Source organism: Typopeltis vanoorti, chromosome 10, assembly GCF_054136105.1.
Source record: "Typopeltis vanoorti isolate ZY-2024b chromosome 10, IOZ_Tvanoo_1.0, whole genome shotgun sequence".
NCBI lineage: Eukaryota > Metazoa > Arthropoda > Arachnida > Uropygi > Thelyphonidae > Typopeltis > Typopeltis vanoorti.
The window spans coordinates 74,061,961-74,085,617 of record NC_143558.1 but is presented as its reverse complement, the minus strand read 5'-3'; the positions used below and the strand labels follow the sequence as shown (position 1 = coordinate 74,085,617).

General features: G+C 36.5%; 1 protein-coding gene across 3 annotated transcripts in view; it reads left to right on the top strand.

Moving 5' to 3' along the window:
- Positions 1-23,657, top strand: part of LOC150102510 (cilia- and flagella-associated protein 61-like) — a 396,485-nt gene that overhangs the window by 177,615 nt on the left and 195,213 nt on the right. For all 3 annotated transcript variants that reach the window (XM_090399647.1, XM_090399646.1, XM_090399648.1), the window contains exon 7: positions 23,578-23,611. In XM_090399647.1, coding sequence (XP_090255773.1) covers positions 23,578-23,611 — 34 coding nt within the window. The remainder of the gene's footprint in view (positions 1-23,577; positions 23,612-23,657) is intronic.

Sequence of the window (23,657 nt, the reverse complement as noted above, 5' to 3'; positions counted from 1 at the left end):
TTTTCTCTAGTAATTGTTCCACACAACTTTAATTCTTCGATACTGAAACTATGTGGTGATTATTATAAATCAGACAATATACATATTATTTATGTATATTGTCTGATATTGAGAGACCCTTTACTGGGGAAAGGTTACTGCATTACAATATGTGTCCTGAACTTGCTGATTTGCTTTTACAGCATTGTACAGATAGTTATGGTACTGTAAATGCAAAAAGGCGAGATATGCCTCCAGATCTGGCTTCAGGAAAGCTATCGAAGGGGGAAATCCGAGCTTATCAGCGAGGGAAAGTCTTTGCACTACTTTGGAAAGACAAAAAAGATGTTTTTCTGCTGTCTTCCTTGCACAATCCATCAACGGAATCCATGGAGAAGCATGATTTGAAGAAAGAAAAACCCATTGCTGTGTGTGCATACAACGACACTATGGGTGGAGTCGACAGGTGTGATCAGCAGCTATCATTCTACTCGGTAATGAGGAAACAGCATAAAAAATATTACAAAAAAGTGTTTGGACATGTATTAGATTTTGTTATTTGGAACAGTTTCCTCCTGCACAAGAAAAAATGTTTGTCTACCATAACATATCTAGAATACAGAATAGAAATTGCGAAAGCATTGCTGCATGCACATGTGCCTTCTTCAGCAAGCAGAAAAAACAGGAAATCCTGCCAGACATCTGAGGTTGAACGCTGCTAACTCCAACCATTTTCCCGAAAATCTACCACCAACGGCTAATAAAAAAAAACCTGCACGCAAATGTTATGTATGTAATAAAAAAAATATCAGAAAGGAAACAAAAGTCTGGTGCCCTGAGTATAAAACTGCTTTGTGTGTTTACCCTTGCTTCAAGGTGTTCCACACTGTTCAAGAATTTTAAATTCTGAACCGTATGAAATAAAAAATGTTTGTTTTCAAGGCCATCAAAACAGTCCTTTTTAGGACTACAAATATTGATAGACGGATACCTGAATGAACTGTTTCCTTTTCATCTTGAAGGCGAATTTTTAAGTTCTTTTTATGACACAGAATGATATTTTCGAAGGAATAAAATATAAGAAGAACTGGAATACTCTTTCCAGTGCCTCTGGAACTGGAAAGAGTATTCCAGGTAAAGTATTTCACCAAAACAATAAAAAATAATGAAATAAAATCTACCCTATATATATATAAAATGATAAGCCTTTTTATGTCATGGTTTTCAAAACGTTTTGAAACTCAGGGGCTCCCCTGAGTGTCGAGTCTTCAAAATTCGAGTCATCAGAATTCAGGGGCGGAACCCCCTTTCAAGTTATCATAATTGAAGGAGAACTGGCCTACCAGACCGGAACACTGGGGGTTGGGCATAGCCCCCCCCCCTAGTTAATAAATGAAATATATAAATAATAACGGGAATATTTTTACCTTGCCAACACTCAACATTGATGTGATATGGGTTCCAAATTTCTTGTTTCGGAGATATATATATATTACAAAGTTTGGTAATAAAAATTTCTGCTACAATGAAGTTTGACGTAATCAACAATATTATTACTACCTTATTTCTGTTTCTCGTGTGGGAGAAAAACGGTAAAATGTCATTCTTATAATTATATGAGATGTTATAATGGCAAAAATAGTAAGAAAAAAGTCATTTGCACTTTCTCTTCAAAACACAAAGAAAGAACATTGTAAATTCAGCCAGTGGAAAAGAAAATACTACATATTTTTCTTCTGTTATTGGATTTTTTTTTCTTGTAGTAAAAAGAAGAAATCACTGCATATAGCATGGAGTCTGCATGAGGGAAAAAATCTGGAAATTGGTTACATTATAACGAATAGAGAAATCATGTCAGAAAAATTATTCACGTAAGGTTTTAATCTCAGCAGACATAACATTTTCTTCTAGATTACATATCTAAAGTAACTGGACCTTTGTTACTATTTTACACTAAAATGAATGGGTATGTTCCCCAAGTGATTTACGTTTGTAACAGCTGTCTTGCGAATGATTTATGAAATAAATTATCTGAAATATCCACAGATTGATTAGGTCTATACCCTCCCCCCCCAAAAAAAGAAGATTATGAAATGCATATGCAGCTTTTCTTTGAAAATAATTCAAATCCTCTTTTTCAAGATAATTGTATGATTTAATTTCTAATTTTTGATAATAAAAGTGAAACTGATCATTATAAATTAAGCAGTTATTTTGGCATAAATAATGTATAAGCATGTAAACGAAATGTCAGTATTTCTGTTAGGATATAGGTAATCAACAATCGAAATGGAAACAAGACATTCTTGGCATATTCTGCACTACAGCCTGGGGCACTTTAGTGCGACTTTAGTGTTCTCCCCTTTCTTCTCAATAGCACTGAGTAAGCCTTCAACTTTTCCTCCAGCTAAGAGGATATTACCAAGTATTTATAAGACATAGATTTTTTTAAAGAAAAACAAACTAAAATAATACTACTGAACTTTTGTGTGGTCTGCATATAAACAATTTTGCACGGTGAAAATATAGCATATTATTTCTAAAATTTCACATAATTTCAGCAGACAGTAGAACAGCTGGTTTTAGATTGCAAATAAATAGAACAGAATTAGAAACTTCACGGTACAATCTGATTGCCGTATATCTTTTGTCAAAATGGTAAAATGAAGTAATTGATTTTGAATGATCTCTAGAAAAGCTTTCAAACCTGTATAGAAATTTAGAGTAGTTATGCAATTCAGTTCCAGGAGAGGATAAGGAGGTGGGGGGGGGGAGAGCATTAGAAAATTGAGTAATCTTCAAAATGAGCAAAAATTTGGAATCATTCCGTATATGATGTTTTTCACATATTTTCAACATATCTATATGAAGATATGCATTAGATATTATCGTAATATGCATAATACAAATAAATAAATAAATAAAAGACCAAGGCGAAGAATCACTGCTAAAATATCATTGGATATAAATTTTTGATACCAAAAAGACACAATCGGAAACCGAGTAATGCAATTTAGCATTTTAACATTTTTTTTTTATTTTGTCTTTATGAATAACAAAAAATTGTTTCTAAAACTGAAATGTGATGATCCATATAATGCTATTTGGCTAGAAACGAAAGCAAAATGACATATTTATTTCAATAAATATTATTTTAAAATATAAATATTTGACATAATATTTTCAAAGCAAACATTTGAAAATTCTGAAATTCGAAAAAAAATTATTCAATTATTCAGCTTTAACACTCCTACTGGCCGAGGTGGATAAATAGTGAGACTGAATTGCACTTCTTATCCATGTTATTCAATAGGTGTTACAGAATCATATCCAGATTTAGCTGGATGTCTATAGACGTCCTGGCCAGTTGGGGGTTAAATAGGTGCTATCTTCTCTTTGATGGATATCTAGGTACAACTTGGTATATTTTTTCCCAAAACAGGCCAGTTCCATCTAAGTTAAACACCTGCTTTGGTGTGTAACCTCCTTCTGCTGTCTTTGCTTTGAAGATATCATGAGATCATGATTTGCAGCTGGAGCCTCACCAGTCATGTTGAGATTGTGGAATACATAGCAACTCATAGTGGCCGAACAACACAACTTGCAACAAAGGTGTCAGCAGTTTTTCATCGTTCATCATGTCTTTATCTGTAAATATGAAGATATGATTCATATACCAATAAGGAAGTAGTAACACAAAATGGATGCTTAGCTACTAAGCACAGCAGATGGAAGTAGGAAACAAGGCATGTGTGCAGAAGTTTCCATTACCTTAGATAGGAAACAGTGATAGTCCATATGTACTGAAATGAAACTGCATATTTGCAAAAATACGTATAATGAAAGCACATATAACTAGAGTTACCTATAATAATAACATACTGCTACTTACCTCCCATTTGGTTTATCATCTTCCAATGTACTACTGACATTCTTTCCTTGTAGCATCTTATGCCATGGCATAAGATGCTCCTGGCTACCTCCTAACTTTGTCATAATCACCAGCTTTGCAGTTCCACATAACCTGTTCCTGATTGAGAATTCCATATTTTTAGTAACCTCCCAGAAGAAGACTGCATAGTCCCTTTCCCCTGATCAGAAGTGAAGTGGCTGGCTAACTTTGTTATGGATATATTTTCTGATGCTATTACCAGATCCAGTATTCTTAAATCCATTATTCCCTCTCTCTTGCATGCAGTTTCAGGTAATTGTCTCTTAATAACTGTATAAATTCCATTTCCTTGCCATGTGCCCTTTCCTCCCTTCAATCTATGTGTTCACAGTTGAAATCACCCATAATAATTGCTTGGCCTGCATTTATTGTGCTAATCTGCCAGTGCATGGAACCCACATCTTTCTGTGAACTCCATGGTAAATGTAGAATTCTTGGTCCTCTCTTGACTAAGAATTCCATGTTCTTAGCAACCTCCCAGAACAAGAACTGCATGGTCATTTTCCCCCAATCAGTGGTCGAGTGGCTACCATGGTTATGGATATATCTTCAAAGTCAAATAGAGTGGCAGTTGCTGGAAGAGAATAATGGGGAAGTGGGAAGAGAGCTGAAGAAGCAAAAATATGATGTGAAAGAAGAGGTAGAATAGCAAACATCAAGAAATGAGCAGACAGAGAGAGAGAGAGAGAGAGGGGGAGTGGGAGTGAAGAATGGAATGAAAGGTGAGAATGAATGAGTATTCTGAAGAGCATTTGTCATATGGTCATAAAGTGAAATTTGTTTTGTTTTTCTCCACAATTTTTCTTAGCCTCTTCTCAGATATGGTTGCGTAGATCTTACTTGGATAACTTAGTAGAAAAATTCCTCTGTTATTCTCATTCAGCTTTATGGTACCCTTTATTGATCACTGTCAGGTGGTGTATGGTGGTAGGACTGTCTTTGAAAAGCTCCAAAAGCTAAGTTGTTTACTCTTTACCATTTGTTTTACCAGTTGTTTACCATTACTCTTCCCAGTTTTGCATCATCTGCAAACAACTGATTACTTCCTATCAAATAATTTTCTATAACATTGATTTAAACAAAAGAGGACCAAGTATTGAACTCTGTGCTACACCACTAGTCATCTGTCTTCTGCTGGATTCATCTCCTCCATAAACCACTCTTTGATATCTCTCCATCAATACCCTCTAATCCAAATCATCAAATTCATATCTATCCCCCAAGCTCCAGTTTATTCATGAAATTTCAGTATGGAATAATGTCAAATGCCTTTGCAAAGTCCAGCACTGAGTAGCCATTTTCCTTATCCAGCTCCATTGTTACGTTATTATAAAACGTAAGCAGATTACTAAGGTAAGACCTGCCCTTCACAAAACCATGCCCCCCCCATAAACCTATCCCATTCCTATTCATCGAGTCTTGAATTATGTTTTTTTCCCAATTTTTCCAATCCCTTAACCACCACTCCTGAGATACTGTTGTCTTATAATTTGTCACTTCTTCTCTCTTGGAACTTCTTTTATGCAGAGGGACTATTTTGACCTCTTTCCTTGATGCCTTCCCAGTACTGAGTCTTAAATTAAACAGCTTGGTCAAAGGAACTGATAATTCCCTTGCATATTCTCATTAATATACAGGTGATATGCCATCTAATGCCTTGGCCATGTTCGCATTGAAATTCTGCAATATTCTAAGCACCTCCATTTCTTCAACTTCTGTTCTCCATCAGTCAATGTCACATCTGGCATTGCAAAATGACTACCTATGGCACACCCTTGCAAAATGATCACTCAGTAATTCACTGTTTGGTTTGCTTTTGTTACTTCTCTACAATCAGCACTTTTTAAAGTCTTTTTTTTTTTTTTTTTAATAGTTCACTAAGAGTAGATTTGCATGATTAATAATAATCAGGTTTTTAACTCATATGGAATTGTTTATTTATACTAGATGTATTTCCTCTACATGTTTTGCTTTCTCTATGACTAACAGCATCCACGGGAGTTACGTAACATAAATACAAAACAGCCAAAAATTAAATGTTTGCCAACAGCACTTAAGGTCTATAGTTGAAATGACTGGAATGTTAGTCTAATCATGAATATCATTAGGCATATTACATGCAGTCTCTCCATTGTTATGTCAACTCTGTATGTGATTGTTGACATAGGAAAGGTCTTTAATTTTATACATATTAATTAATGATTTCCAGATCTAATGAAGGATCATTCCTTGATTTTTTAAAGTCTTTTTTTTTTTGCAGTTCACTAAGAGTAGATTTGCATGATCGATAATAACCTGGTTATTGATAATAACTAGGTTTAGTGTGTCTTTTGAGTGAATGACCTTGTAGGTGAACAAGCTGTTGAATTAATTGTCTTCTAAGTATGGCATGGACAATCAGGAAAACGAAGGAGTAGCTATAGTATTCAACATAAAATATGTGAGGCTAATCTTATTCAATGACAGGCAATATCAAGTAGAGTAATGTGGGCAAATATCAGAATGAAAACTGGACAATGAGACTTACTTGTGCCTATGGTCCCACAGAAGGTTGTACAAAGGTAGAAGTAGAGGAATTTTTTGAGACTTTAGAGAAACCAACTGACACAATGAAAAATGAAAAGTTGGTCCTTGTTGACGATCTAAATAGCAGAGTAGGAAATGATTGTCAGACACCCAAAAAATATATTGGGAAATATGGAGAAAAGCGCAAAGCTAATAATAATGGCAAATACTTGTTGGATTTCTTTTCAGGACATGGAATGGTTGTTACTAATGCTATGTTCCAACATAAAAATGTGCACAAAATCACATAGAGTGAAGAGGCAAGGAATAAGAAAAGCCTCATTGACTATGTTATTGTTGATAGTGATGTTTACTCCCTGGTGCAGGACACTAGAGTGTACAGAGGATTTGAAATTGGAAGTGATCACCATTTAGTTTATCAGGATAAAATTGAATTTCATATTGAAGAGAAGTACATGTAAGAAAGTTTAAAGAGAATAAAAGTTCAGCAGCTCTGGGATGTGCTGCTCTGGGATAAGCAGCTTCAAGAGAAAATCAAAGAGTTTGAGAACAGGAACCAAGCCTTCGAGATTCAGTAGCAAGCCCTAAAGAAACAAGAAACACATTGGTTGATTCAGCCAGAGAGGCATGTGGTGAAGTTGTGTGCAAGGATATAAAAATTAGAACTCCATGGTGGACACAGGAAGTTAAAGAGACAGTGAAGGAAAAGAAGAAAGCATATCAAAAGTTCCTGGCAAATAAGTCAGCTTGTGCTCTTAGAGAATACAGAGACAAATGTAAGAAAGGCAAACACTGTGTGAAACTAGCTAAATAAAAGTCATGGGAAGACTGTCAAGAACATAGAAAATAAATATCAGGAAGGTGACAAAATATTCTGGAGGCTGTTGAAATAGCTCAGAAATGGAGGAAAGAGTACTGTAAAAGGAATTAGAGATGATAAAAGTGACATGAAAACTGGTGAAAAAGATATCCTTGATGTATGGAGTAATTACTTCAAAAAATTGCTAAACGAAACAATCAGTGACAAACACTCTACAGGCATGCAATCAGGAATATGTATCCATACTTGAAGTAGAAAAAGCCATCAAAAGCCTGAAATGTGGAAAGGCAGCAGGAGTAGATGATATTCGACCAGAAATGCTGAAGTACAGAAGTACAAAAGTCTTACAGTGGCTGCAATGCATTGTTCAGAAGGTCTGGACAGAAGGACGAATTCCTGATGATTGGAATAGAGCTCTCATAGTACCCATATATGAAAAGGGAAATAAAACTGAATGTGAGAATTACAGAGGTATTTCCCTACTGAGTGTTCCAGGTAAGATTTATACAAGTATACTTGAGAAATGGTTGAGAAGGATTGTAGAAGGGAAGCTTTGTGAAGAAAAAGCTGAATTCAGACCAAATAGATGCTGTCAGGATCACACTTTCATTTTACAACACATAGTTGAGAAATCATGGGAATATAACAAAGATATGTATTTAAGTTTTGTAGAATTGCAAAAGGCATATGACATGGTGCCAATAGAAAAGCTATTCAAAATGCTACAATTATATGATGTCACTGGGGCATTATATCAAGCAATATTTAATCTTTATTTGAGTTGTAAGTCAGCAGTTAGAATTGTAGGAAGTACAGGAAGATGGTTTGATATTACATCTGGTGTCTGATAAGGATGTACATTATTTCTGGTTTTTCCTTTCAGTTGTTTCCGACCATAGGTGACTTTGTAGGCATTGCCACAAAGTACTCCTGGTGAGATTTTTACAGGGTAGTTCAACGTTGCTCCCCCCCTCCAATTTTATCCAGGCTCTGGACCGGCATATGGCTGTGATGTATTCATGACTGTAATCCATGTGTGTTCACAGGACCGGTTTGCCTGTTCTGAGGGACAAAAACCCCTAGTTTCCAGGTGAAAAAAACTCTCTACAACTGTATGAGAATGGCTAACTCACCTTTAGTTGAAAGAGACCAAATAAAGGTTCCTCACATCACTGATGGGAATCGAACCCAGTTCTTTCCGACCGAAGGGCTTTGTCTATACTGACTGAGCTATGGAGGCTCTTTGTACATTATCCCCTCTGTTATTCGTTATCTATATGGATCACATTATGAAGGAAAGTGGTATTAAACCTGATATCAAAATTGGAGATATTAATCTCTGCTCTTTACTTTATGCAGATGTTATACTTCTAAATAAATCCAGTACAAATCTACAAGATTCCCTGACTAAATTGAATAACTGTTGTAATAGATACGGTATGAATGTCAGCAATAATATGACAAAGACAATGAAAATAAGCAGAAACATTGAAAATGTCAACTGCATTGTGAATGGAGAACCTATAGAACAAGTAAAACATTTCAACTATTTAGGCACGATTTCTAGTGAAGATGGTAAATTAAATATAGAAATAGACAACAGAATGAACAAAGCTGGTATGGTAGGAAGTCAAACTGAATAAATCTATATGGAATAAGAGAGAAATTAGTAAAAACACTAAATTAGTTCTATACAAGACAACGTTGAAATCAGTTTTAACTTATGGATCTGAGAGTTGGGTTAGAAATAAAATACTTGACCAAAGACTAGAGACCATAGATATGAGAATCCTGAGAAAGATTAGGGGAGTGAACAGATGGCATCAATGGCAATATCATATTAAAAATGAGGATATTAGGAAAGAACTTGATATTGTTAGCATCCAGGAATGTATTAGCAGTGCTAATCTAAGGTGGTATGATCACTTAAACAGAATGTGAGAGGAAAGATTAGCAAAACAAGTGTTCTCTGCTAGGTTGGCAGGAAACTACCCAGAGGAAGACCAAGATATAGGCAGACTAATACAGTAAAAAGTCCCTTCGAAGACAGAAATATAAGATCTGATAATGTTGGCAGATTACAGATTGATTTTGAGGAAAATTGTTGATAGGAAGTTAGTAGTGATGTAAGTTCTTCATGTACTATCATAATATCCTGTACACCTCAGGAGGATACATGTCAGGAATTTGATGATGTATGGCATGAAGGATGATTGTAATTTCCAGTGTGGTGTTCTTTGAGGATGTGTGCTATGAGTCTGCTTGTTTCTTCCCACTTATTTTCGATGATGCCTATATGTTCTTTATTGTGGATTTTGAAATTTCTCCCGGTCTGACCTATGCATATCTTCCCACAAGAGCACATAATTTTGTATACACCTGAATGTTTATAAATTGGAAATTTGTCTTTAGGGGAGCATAAAAAGATTCTTAATTTGAATGCTATTCTGATGTTGACTGCCTTTAATATTTTGACTGTTTTTCTTGATGCATTGACAACATATGGAACTGATACTGTGCCTTTATGATTAATTTCTGTGTTATCACAAGATGGTTTGTCAGAAAACAGAAGTTTCTTTAGTGCCTTTTTTTGTTTGGAGGAACTGAAATAGGATTTGAAGTTTCTGTTTTTGTTTGATGTCATCATTTTTTTAGTATGTTTATTATTATTATTATTATTATTATTATTATTATTATTATTATTAAAACAAGACCTCATGGAGTCAAAGACTCATCTATGAGGTCCTTTTATCTCACACACATCTCATCATACCGGGTCTTAAACACATTCAAACTCCTTGCAGACACCACACTCTCAGGCAAGGCATTCCAATCATTCACAACTCTGCACGAAAAAAACCTGCCTCTCACTCTCCTACTCACACCCTCTTTATACAGTTTCCAGGTATGACCTCTGGTTCTCCCCTGATCTCCCACTATTCTATGTAGAACTTCTCCACCATTGATCCTATAACAACCCCTCACCAACTTGTAGGTCTCTATCATATCTCCCCTCTTCCTTCTCTCCACTAGACTCTGCAAATTACATCTTTTCAATCTTTCCTCATACTCGACATTCCAGAGGTCAGAAACTACCTTAGTCAGTCGCCTTTGCACCCTTTCCAACATCTCTTCATCCTTCTGAAAACCAGGTGACCAAATCTGGGCATAATAGTCCATGTGTGGCCTAATCAAAGCCTTATACAATGGAACAAGAATCTCCCTACTTCTACACGTCAGTGTCTTCCTCATCATTCCCAGAAGTCTTTGTGTTGTCTTCACAATTTTGGCGATGTGTCCCCTAAATTTTAGATCCTTATCGACTATCACTCCCAGATCTCTTATTTCCTCTACTTCCAACAATATATTCTCACCAAGCATAAATTCTGCATCCCATCTTTGTTTTCCAAATTTTAAAACCTTACATTTTGCAACATTGAACTCGCATCCCCATTTTTTTGCCCAATCACTCAATTTATTCAAGTCTTCTTGCAAGGCCACAACATCTTCACTACTCTTTATGGTTCGTCCCAACTTTGCATCATCTGCAAACAACTGAATATCTCCATCCAAATCTTCGCCAATATCATTAACATACAAGTTAAATAGTAATGGCCCTAAAACAGATCCCTGAGACACTCCACTAGTGACTTTCCTTTTCCTGGATATTGCACCCCCATACACAACTTGTTGATACCTATCAGATAGCCAGTCTCCAATCCAATGCACTAATCTAATATCCAACCCCATCTGCTCTAGTTTGACTGTCAACTTATCATGAGGTACTCTATCAAAAGCTTTTGCAAAATCCAAGTATATTACAGTGTATCCTTCTCCTCTGTCCAAGGAAGCAGTCACTTTATTGTAATAAGTAAGTAGATTACTAAAACACGACCTCCCTTTAGCAAATCCATGCTGTCCATCAAAGATTATGCCATTGTTGTCAACCCAACTCTGGATCCTAGTTCTCACAAGCTTCTCCAACAACTTAACCACAACACCTGACACACAGATAGGCCTATAGTTTGATGCTTGAGTTCGATCACCTCCTTTATGAAGTGGCACAATCTTGCCCTCCTTCCACTCTTTAGGGACTTGACCAAGTGCAAGACTCGTATTAAAAAAATATGTCAAGGCAGGTGTCAACACTCTGGCACATTCCTTCAGAATACGCGGTGATATATTATCAAGTCCCACAGCCTTATTTACATCTAGTTTACTCAACTCCCCAAACACCTCTTGCTCACTTACAGTCAGTCTCTCCTCCCCATCATCAACTGCTCTTAATCTCTCCATGAAGTCACATTCACAAGATTGAAAGATCTTTATGAACTGCTCATTAAGTATCTCCACCACACATTCTGCAACAGCTGTCTTTATACCATTTCCTCCAATCAATGTCATCCTTCCATAATCATTCTTTCTTTTGCTGGCTACATATCGAAAGAACTCCCTAGGATTCTTTTTAGCTTCATTAGCTAACTGCTGTTCATACCTCTCTTTAGCTACTCTCACCAACCAAGTCACTCTCCTTGCCTGGTCTTTGTAGAACTCATGAAATTGGTTACTTCCATTTCTCTTATGCTGCCTCCACAATGCCCTTTTTCTCTGTATTGCATGCTTAATCTCTTTATTCATCCATCTCACACCTAACTTATTTAACCTTCTCACCCGTGGTATACATTTAGACATTGCATCCACTAAATATTTTTTGAAAATCCCCCAAGCTGCATTGATCTCTTTTCCAGCTAACTCCTCATTCCATGCTACACCTGCAAGCTGTCTCCTGAGCTCTTCATAATCACCCCCCTTGTAGTTCCACATATACCCTTTTTTCACAGGGGTCCTTGCACTGCTGGCAACCACCCAAGTAATCACCTCATGGTCACTTTCACCAATTGGTGGATGATTTGATACCTCATTGATAATTACATCCTCTGATGAGATGACCAAATCCAAGACCCTTAATCCTCTTGTGCCCTCTGTTACATACTGTCTGAGGTAGTTATCAATCAAAAACTCAAGAAACTCATTTTCTTTACTTCCAGTTGCTATCTCTTCATTCCAGTCTATATTGCCATAATTAAAATCACCCATAATGATCACCCTTTTCTTATTTGCTTGGCTTATTTAACTATACATTTCACTATCACCACCATCCACATTACCAGGTCTATAACAACATCCCACCAAGTATTTGATTCTATTCACATCTATCTCACACCATACTGCCTCAAAACCACTGGCCCCATTTCCCTCTTGCATTTCTACCTTGTATGGACATAACTCTTTCTCTATCATCAATAGCACTCCCCCTCCCTTTTTACCCCTTCTATCCTCACAAAACACATCATACCTTTCCATCTCTATTCCTGTCAGGATGTCATCCTCATCTAACCATGTCTCACTTATTCCGACAATCTCTGGGTGCACAGACGCAATTAGTGCAACCATTTCATCCGCCTTGTTTCTTATACTTCTAGCATTGGTATACAAACAAAACAACTCATTTCTGGATCTACAGCTAGTTCCACTGATACCACTCACTCGATGTGATCTCTCCATGCTGGACTGGGGCCATTTCCCTTTCTGCTTCTTCATTTTAGAACCCTTTGCAATTCCATCTGTTTCCTTTTGATCCCTGATCATCCCATTACTTTCCTGCCTACACATTCTCTCACCTCCTCTTGGAGCATCCACCTTTCTCACGCTGTGTATCCCTGTCTACCCTGAGCCTCGCCGTTTCCCTGCTCCTCTTGCACACCCATTCTCTCATTTTCTATACTCATACCACTCACTTCCACATTCATTTCCACTCCTTCAATCTCTCCTGTCTTACTCTCCTGCTTTTCCACATCACTCCCCTCTCGATCTGATTCATTCTCTCTATTCACTTCTCTACCTTCCAGCAGCAGTCTCTCCAAGCGACTCACACCATAACCACTCAAATGCAGTCCATCGCTCCCATACAGCTCACTTCGTCCCTCAAACTCATTCCACACATTAACAAACTGTACTCCCATCTCCTCACACATTTCAGCCAGAATATCATTCATAATCCTTGTTCTCCGCCTCATTTCACCACAATCATACCTAGCAACACACTGACCACCCTTCCTGTCACACTATTCTCCTTTATCTTTCGAAGCAGTCTCCTGACATTCATTTTGACATGCTCTTTGTTCTCTCTCAAATCATTCGTACCAATTAATACAATTAACTCTTTTGCTCGTTCCCGCCTCATATTCAATGCCTCAATCACTCTACTCATTTTACCGCCTGGAAAACATACCTTGTGCATTTTATCCTCTAGCACACCTTTAATAATGGAGTCGCCATACAATGCCACTCGCTCATCTTTTGTTATCTCTTTCATGCCATCATGATTTATTTTAATAGTTTTGACCTGAATTCTCTTAATTTCATTCCGCATCCATTTCATTTCTTGCTTCATCCAATCCAATTCACCTTCTGAACCTCGCGACACATTCACTCTATCATTAAATCTTTCTAACTTTCTAACTCTCGACCCCCTCTTCTCACTTTCCCTCTCATTCATCCTTCTTTGTTTCCGTACTTTCGGTCCAACATACGTCCAACTTTCACTATCATTCTTCTCACTTTCACTCTCACATATCTTTCTTTGTTTCCGTACTTTCGGACTAACATGCATCCAACTTTCGCTATAATTCTTCTCACTTTTACTGTCATTCATCATTCTTTGGTTCAGTACTTTCGTTCCAACATGCGTCCAACTTTCGCCATCAGTCATTCTTTTTTCACTATCATTCATTCTTTCGATTTTTTTTTACTTGTGATTTCTGCACCACGCCATTTCTACTTTCATTCGTTCTCTCAATTTCGTTTCTTTCTGCCTCACTTTCGTCCCTTTTAACATCCGTTACGGTTGTCAAATCGCTCTTTTTCTTTTCTCCTGATTTTTTAACATTTTTTCGCCTGTCTTTCTCGCCATCCTCTTTCAAACGTGCACTCGCGACACAATCCGTACTAGCACTTTCTGTCATCAACTTCATATTCGCATTCATCAATTCCTCGTTCAGGTCACATTTCGCACACACCCTTTTTCCATCCGCACTAAACATCCACAAATCATTTATGTAGTCGAAGGAATACATATAACAGACCTCACACTTAACGAACCGACTGAAATCCAAATTAAAATCCTGGAATGACAATGCCGCCGCCATTTTTTTTTTTTTTTTTTTCTCTGCAGGTTACTAGGTCTAATATTAACGTTTTCGTATTTAGTTTAAGCAAGAAAAAACCCCACACTAATAATATTGGTAGCGTACAACATTTACAGCCGCTCTTACTTAAACAATTACGCATATATACTTAATTATTCCTAGTAAAACTTATCTGAATCAGGAGCTCTTCAAAACACGTTCGTAGCGCTTGACCCACTAGCGCCCCCCTCCAATGTTTAAAGCTCTATTTTTCAAGATTTTAATTATACCTATTTTTTGTTAAGGATGATGGAATGAGCTTGCTTATAAGTACCGGCTTGTATGAGTTTCTTTCCTGTAGGCTTCTAATGATAACCTTCAACTTTTTATAGTCATTCCTCCATTTACTTGTAACATAGCAAAAGAACTGTTTACTATGATTTCTTCCGGGCTCATCGACTAGCTATCTCTCATAATTTGGCCTTCCTTATCATATTGATCAACCTTCTTGTATGTGGCTTGTACTACTCATGAGCATGCTGATCACCTTTTTCCTTATGCTCTCCTGATGACTTTTTCTTTGTCTGAAACTCCTGCTTAATGAGGCTCTTCATCTATTTACCTGATTTATCCTTCTGACTTTTGGTATACAGTCTGATATTTCTTTCTTCAAACACCCCTTGACCATTTTACATGTACTACCAACATGTTTCCCCCAATTACTTATTCCATGGGACTACTGAAAGGTGAATCCTCAGTTTTGATAAATACCTGCTTTGTAATTCCAAACAGGGTCGGCGGAAGCGGGCATGCAGAGCATGTGGGCGCTGCTACAAAGGGGGCATCGCCACCGGGTAACGGTTCACAAGTTCATTTTTAAGAAACAAAATTTTTATCATAAAAACAAAAAATTCTTAGAATGATCAATATTAAATTAAATAAGGCCAGATACACCGAATAAAAATTAAAAAAAAATTGTATATTGCCACCTCTTTGATCAGCCGGCTGTTTACAATTTTGCAGCGAGAGCATGCTAAACTTGCCTGCAGAATGGTGTGTCTACTGCAGTCTATCTAAAGTGAAACGGTGAATGGTTTTTATGCACAGAAACGAATTTTCGTACAAAATATTTGTTGCTGGTTAGCCAGTCATATGGTACACATCTCAGTAGGCTACTGACAGCAGCGCAGGCAGTGCGGACTATTATTTCGTCTCTGTGTCATGTTGTGTAATAATTTCTTGTGGGTATAAAATAGAAATGAAACCAAAAAATTAAAAAAAAGTTATCCGGTGCACAGAATCGTAAGCGTTATGCTGTGAAAGAAGCAGTTATTAAGAAACAAACTGGGGCTCTTAATAAATTTGTTAAAATATTAAAATATTGTGATGCAGATTGTAACCAACTCGATACATCAGAAATCAGAGTTGAAGAACCGTGATATCATCCAGTTCGCATGAAAGTACTATTGCAACTATTGAACAAGATAACAAGACGCATGATTTAAGTGAAAAACAGTTAGGAGAAGATTTAGTTGTAGTTGACCACGAAACTAACACATTAGTCTCTGTAAATTTAGAAGATCCAAGTGAATGGGGAATTGATGAAAAATTACGAGTTGTTTTAATTGAAATGGGGCCTGTTCAAAAGAAAAATATAATATATCCCAGAGATACATATGGTCGTAAATTTGGCAACACGTGTTATAATAGAAAAATGGAATACGGGGAGCTCATGCTGCCAAGAACATGGCTCATTTATTCCAAAACTTTAAATTCTGTTTTTTGCTTTTGTTGCAAACTTTTTGCACCTACTGAATCAAGTAGTCTTGTAGAAGGTTATAACGATTGGAGAAATGTCAGTACAACTTTTGCATAGACATGAGACTAGTTTAACTCACATGAAAAATTTCTTAAAATGAAAGGAACTTGATAAAAATTTAATAATCAAAACCACTATTGATTGCCAGACTCAAAGCATGTATGAAATGGAAAAGAAACATTGGACGAGTGTTTTAGAACGCTTGATTGAAATTATAAAATTTCTTGGTAGCCATAATTTTGCTTTTCGGGGATCATCTGATGAATTATATGAAAGGAATAATGACAATTTTTTAAAAATTAGTCGAACTGTTTGCGAAGTTTGATCCTGTTATGGAAAACTCATGTTGAAAGGTCCCTACATCGAAATAATAGAGTACACTATTTGAGTAAAGACAGACAAAATGAAATGTTGGTCCGAAAGTACTGAAACAAAGAAGGATAAATGAGAGTGAAAGTGAGAAGAATGATAGTGAAAGTTGGACGTATGTTGGACCGAAAGTACAGAAACAAAGAAGGATGAATGATAGTGAAAGTGAGAAGAATGATAGTGAAAGTTGGACGTATGTTGGACCGAAAGTACGGAAACAAAGAAGGATGAATGAGAGGGAAAGTGAGAAGAGGGGGTCGAGAGTTAGAAAGATTTAATGATAGAGAGAATGTGTCGCGAGGTTCGGAAGGCGAATTGGATTAGATGAAGCAAGAAATGAAATGGATGTGGAATGAAATTAAGAGAATTCAGATCTAAACTATTAAAATAAATCATGATGGCATGAAAGAGTTAACGAAAGATGAGCGAGTGGCATTGTATGGCGACTCCATTATTAAAGGTGTGCTAGAGGATAAAATGCACAAGGTATGTTTTCCAGGCGGTAAAATGAGTAGAGTGATTGAGGCATTGAATATGAGGCGGGAGGAGAGAGAAAGAGTTATGTCCATACAAGGTAGAGATGCAAGAGGGAAATAGGGCCAGTGGTTTTGAGGCAGTATGGTGTGAGATAGAGGTGAATAGAATCAATTAATTATGGAAATATAGTCTGGAATGAAGAGTGTGTTGCCCAGGTATGATTGTGGTGAAATGAGGCAGAGAGCAAGGATTATGAATGATATTCTGGCTGAAATGTGTGAGGAGATGGGAGTACAGTTTGTTAATGTGTGGAATGAGTTTGAGGGACGAAGTGAGCTGTATGGGAGCGATGGACTGCATTTGAGTGGTTATGGTGTGAGTCGCTTGGAGAGACTGCTGCTTGAAAGTAGAGAAGTGAATAGAGAGAATGAATCAGATCGAGAGGGGAGTGACGTGGAAGAGCAGGAGATTAAGACAGGAGAGATTGAAAAAGTGGAAATGAATGGTATGAGTATAGAAAATGAGAGAATGGGTGTGCAAGAGGAGCAGGGAAACGGGGAGGCTCAGGGTGGACAGGGGCACACAGCGTGAGAAAGGTGGATGCTCCAAGAGGAGGTGAGGGCATGTGTAGGCAGGAAAGTAATGGGATGACCAGGGATCAAGAGAAAACAGATGGAATTGCAAAGGGTTCTAAAATGAAGAAGCAGAAAAGGAAATGGCCCCAGTCCAGCATGGAGAGATCACATCGAGTGAGTGGTATCAGTGGAACTAGCTGTAGATCCAGAAATGAGTTGTTGTGTTTGTATACCAATGCTAGAAGTATAAGAAACAAGGCGGATGAAATGGTTGCACTAATTGCATCTGTGCACCCAGAGATTGTCAGAATAAGTGAGACATGGATAGATGTGGACGACATCCTGACAGGAATAGAGATGGAAAGGTATGATGTGTTTCGTGAGGATAGAAGGGGTAAAAAGGAAGGGGGAGTGCTATTGATGATAGAGAAAGAGTTATGTCCATACAAGGTAGAGATGCAAGAGGGAAATAGGGCCAGTGGTTTTGAGGCAGTATGGTGTGAGATAGAGGTGAATAGAATCAAATACTTGGTGGGATGTTGTTATAGACCTGGTAATGTGGATGGTGGTGATAGTGAAATGTATAGTCAAATAAGCCAAGCAAATAAGAAAAAGGTGATCATTATGGGTGATTTTAATTATGGAAATATAGTCTGGAATGAAGAGATAGCAACTGGAAGTAAAAAAAATGAGTATCTTGAGTTTTTGAGGGATAACTACCTCAGACAGTATGTAACAGAGGGCACACGAGGATTAAGGGTCTTGGATTTGATCATCTCATCAGAGGATGTAATTATAAATGAGGTGTCAAATCATCCACCAATTGGTGAAAATGACCATGAGGTGATTACCTGGGTGGTTGCTAGCAGTGCAAGGACCTCTGTGAAAAAAAGGTATATGTGGAACTACAAGGGGGGGGGGTGATTATGAAGAGCTCAGGAGACAGCTTGCGGGTGTAGCATGGAATGAGGAGTTAGCTGGAAAAGAGATCAATGCAGCTTGGGGGATTTTCAAAAACTATTTAGTAGATGCGATGTCTAAATGTATTCGAAGGGTGAGAAGGTTAAATAAGGTAGGTGTGAGATGGATGAATAAAGAGATTAACCATGCAATATAGAGAAAAAGGGCATTGTGGAGGCAGCATAAGAGAAGTGGAAGTAACCAATTTCATGAGGTGACTTGGTGGGTGAGAGTAGCTAAAGAGAGGTATGAACAACAGTTAGCTAATGAAGCCAAAAAGAATCCTAGGGAATTCTTTCGATATGTAGCCAGCAAAAGAAAGAATGATTATGGTAGGATGACATTGATTGGAGAAAATGGTATAAAGACAGCTGTTGCAGAATGTGTGGTGGAGATACTTAATGAGCAGTTCATAAAGTTCTTTCAATCTTGTGAATGTGACTTCATGGAGAGATTAAGAGCAGTTGATGATGGGGGGAGAGACAGACTGTAAGTGAGCAAGAGGTGTACGGAGAGTTGAGTAAACTAGATGTAAATAAGGCTGCGGGACTTGATAATATATCACCGCATATTCTTAAGGAATGTGCCAGGGAGTTGACACCTGCCTTGACATATTTTTCTAATACGAGTCTTGCACTTGATGAAGTTCCTAAGGAGTGGAAGGAGGGCAAGATTGTGCCACTTCATAAAGGAGGTGATCGAACTCAAGCATCAAACTATAGGATTATCTGTGTGTCAGGTGTTGTGTTTAAGTTGTTGGAGAAGCTTGTGAGAACTAGGATCCAGAGTTGGGTTGACAACAGTGGTATAATCTTTGATGGACAGCATGGATTTGCTAAAGGGAGGTCATGTTTTATTTAGTAATCTACTTACTTATTACAATAAAGTGACTGCTTCCTTGGACAGAGGAGAAGGACACACTGTAATATACTTGGATTTTGCAAAAGGTTTTGATAGAGTACCTCATGATAAGTTGACCGTCAAACTAGAGTGGATGGGTTTAGATGTTAGATTAGTGCATTGGATTGGAGACTGGCTATCTGATAGGTATCAACAAGTTGTATATGGGGGTGCAATATCCAGGAAAAGGAAAGTCACTAGTGGAGTGCCTCAGGGGTCTGTTTTAGGGCCATTACTATTTAACTTGTATATTAATGATATGGGCGAAGATTTGCATGGAGATATTCAGTTGTTTACAGATGATGCAAAGTTGGGACGAACCTAAAGAGTAGTGAAGATGTTGTGGCCTTGCAAGAAGACTTGAATAAATTGAGTGATTGGGCATGGAAATGGTGATGCGAGTTCAATCTTGCAAAATGTAAGGTTTTAAAATTTGGAAAACAAAGATGGGATGCAGAATTTATGCTTGGTGAGAATATATTGTTGGAAGTAGAGGAAATAAGAGATCTGGAGGTGATAGTTGATAAGGATCTAAAATTTAGGGGACACATTGCCAAAATTGTGAAGACAACACAAAGACTTCTGGGAATGATGCGGAGGACACTGACGTGTAGAAGTTGGGAGATTCTTGTTCCATTGTATAAGGCTTTGATTAAGCCTCACATGGACTATTGTGCCTAGATTTGGTCACCTGGTTTTCAGAAGGATGAAGAGATGTTGGAAAGAGGCCAAAGGCGACTGACTAAGGTAGTTTCTGACTTCTGGAATGTCGAGTGTGAGGAAAGCTTGAAAAGATGTAATTTGCAGAGTCTGGTGGACAGGAGGAAGAGGGGAGATATGATAGAGACCTACAAGTTGGTAAGGGATTGTTATAGGATCAATGCTGGAGAAGTTCTACAGAAAATAGTGGGAGAACCAGAGGTCATCCCTGGAAACTGTATAAAGAGGGTGTGAGTAGGGGAGTGAGAGGCAAGTTTTTTTTGTGCAGAGTTGTGAGTGATTGGAATGCCTTGCCTGAGAGTGTGGTGTCTGCAAGGAGTTTGAATGTGTTTATTACACGGTATGATGAGATGTGTGTGAGATAAAAGGACCTCCTAGATGAGTCTTTGACTCCATTAGGTCTAGTTTAATAATAATAATTATAATAATATCTTTAAGTAACGCAATCAGGGATACACGTTTATTATCATTTCGAAAATCTAAATATTCCATAGTTTTAGACTGCACACCTGATGCAAGTAAATCAGAACAATTGACCATTATTATTCGCTTTGTTTCCTGTGACAATGGAATTGTCAAGATCAGGGAAAACGTTTTTGGTTTTGCAGATATATCAGATTCAACAGGACGTGGTTTATGTGCAACAATAATGGAACAACTGGAAAAATGGAATATTCCCATTGAAGACATGCGAGGTCAAGGGTATGACAATGCAAATATGAAAGGGAAAAAAATATGGATTCCAAAATTTCCTTTTGAACAAAAATCCTCGAGCTTTCGTGTCATGTGCTGCTCATACTCTAAATTTAATCATTAACGATGCAGCCAAAGTGAATGCAGATACAATTAGTTTCTTTGCAATTATTCAAGAAATATACAATTTCCTTTCATTCTCTTACAAACATTGGGCAATCCTTTTAAAGTTCTTAAAATTTTTAACATTGAAACAGCCGTCAAAAACACTATGGTAAAGTAAAATTAATGTAATCCGCCCTCTACAGCAGATTGCATTAATTTTACTTTACCATAGTGTTTTTGATGGCTGTTTCAATGTTAAAAGTTTTACGAACTTTAAAAGGATGCAATCTGCCATAGAGGATTGCATTATTTTAAATTTAAATAATGGAAATTTTCATAAAGAAACTTAGCATAAAGCACAAACATAATGTGCTAAAATAAAGGACTACAAATTTATTTGCTCTCTTATAACTTGGCATGATTTACTTAACAGAATAAACCTGTGAGTAAAATGCTTCAAGACAAAAATATGAACATTACACTTGCTTTAAATCTATCGAAAACTTAAAAAAATATTCTTACAAGAGTATCGATCAGATACAAATTTTAAAGAAGTTCTAAAAACGGCAAAAGAACTGAGTGAAGAGATGGATGGAGAACAAAAATTTAAAACTGGTACGGAAGTTCGACTATGAAAGAAGACACGAAATTTGACTACGAGCATCATGACGAAATGCCACAATCGCCAGAAGATAAATTTAGAGTGAATGTGTTTTATACACTTCTAGAAGTTTGAAGTTGCAATGCGTTCATTAATAGAATGTTTTGAACAACTATAAACATATTATGATAATTTCGATTTCTTGTATAGCTTACTACAAATTAATAACGAAGATTTACGAAAAGATTGTGACGATTTAGAGATTCTCTTGAAGGACGGTGACAATAAAGAGGTAAATGCAATAGAACTATATGATGAGTTATGTGCTTTCCGGGATATTTTTTGGAAGGATAATTTAAATATTCAAAACCCTTTCGATATTCTTAATTTTATTGTGTCCAATAATATATCTTTCCCTACCTTTTCAATTGCTTTAAGAATACTATTAACCTTACCTGTTAGTGTAGCGAGCGGTGAACGTTCCTTTTCCAAGTTGACATTGATTAAAACCTACTTAAGAACAAGTATGTTACAAAAAAGGCCTGTTAGTTTGGCGTTAATAGCTATTGAAAATGATATATGTGCAGAATTAGATGTTAAGAACATTTTTTCTTAACATCTTTTTTTTTATCCTCATTATATCTTAACATTTTTGATTTAATATTTGTGAATATTAAATCAAAAACCCTAAAATTTTAATTAAAAAAAATTCAAGTATATTTATGTAATTTAATTTATTTTCTGTTATTCTGTAAAGATGTAATTTTTTGAATACTTATATTAAATGTTCTAATTATTTCTGAATTCTTTTCTTATTTTCTCATCTATCTTGAGTTTCTTTTATTTTCCTAAAAGATAGTTCCACTTATAAAAATTATTAAAAAATTTTTACAAGTTACTAAGAATTTACTAACTTGTAAAATGAAAGAATTTTTAAACTTTAGTTCATATAAATTTTAACTTTAATTAAAATTCATTTTAATTTTGTTAGCGATTCGGATCGGTGAGAAGGCTATAATCCCTGTATCATTATATTGAACGATTAAAGTGAAGTGGCGTTGTCAAAATTTGCTTTAACTTTTAAGAATTTTTTGAATATTCGGGTTTTTAACGATTATCCTGCCTAGTCAACACCCCCGGTTTGTTACATTTAGCGAACCAACGTGTGGCTGTTCTGTCAAAATTTATTTAAGAAATTTCAAATAATTTAAATTTTATTATCGTAAAAGAACCACACACGCCTGGATCGTTACAGGGGTGCTTAGATAGAAATTACATACGGGCGCCAAAGACCCTAGCGCCGGTTCTGATTCCAAATATATCCCTTATCAGAAACTCTGCATGTCTGACACTCTTCCAGGTCAATTATCACCAGACAAATCATTTATGCCTGTCAAGATCACCCCCTATTTTATTTTTCTTTTCTGCTTTTCAATTGTATTCATTAAATTTTTAATTTTAGTAGTTGGAAAACTAGAAGTAAACACTCGGTTATCAGTTGCATGTTTTATGATTGGTCTCAATCTCCATATCACATAATATCCTTCTTTTTATAATCAATTTTACCTACCTGACTCCGCATTGAGCCTTCAAACTCCATGAAAAAATACTGATACTTGGAAGTAATACTGTCCTTATGAGAAATTCTACTTGACTTAGATGATGTATACAATATTAACTGTACCTGAAATATACTATCTCTTTAATACTAATTTCCTGTTAGTTGTTTTTCAAATGAGTCTTCATTCAAAATAATAGTAATTTTTAACATGAGTTGCAAGTTTTATTATAACATAGCTTAATTTGCATTTCTCTATGCATTTTTTTGTTATATGCAATCTGTGGAGTATTTTTAATTGTATAAATTTGTTTACTTTTTTTTTCATTACCTAAGAACCTGGAAAATTACTAATAGAGAAGGATAAAAGGTAAGACAAAATATGTTTTATTTATTTGTTAGTTAAATTTCAGTAT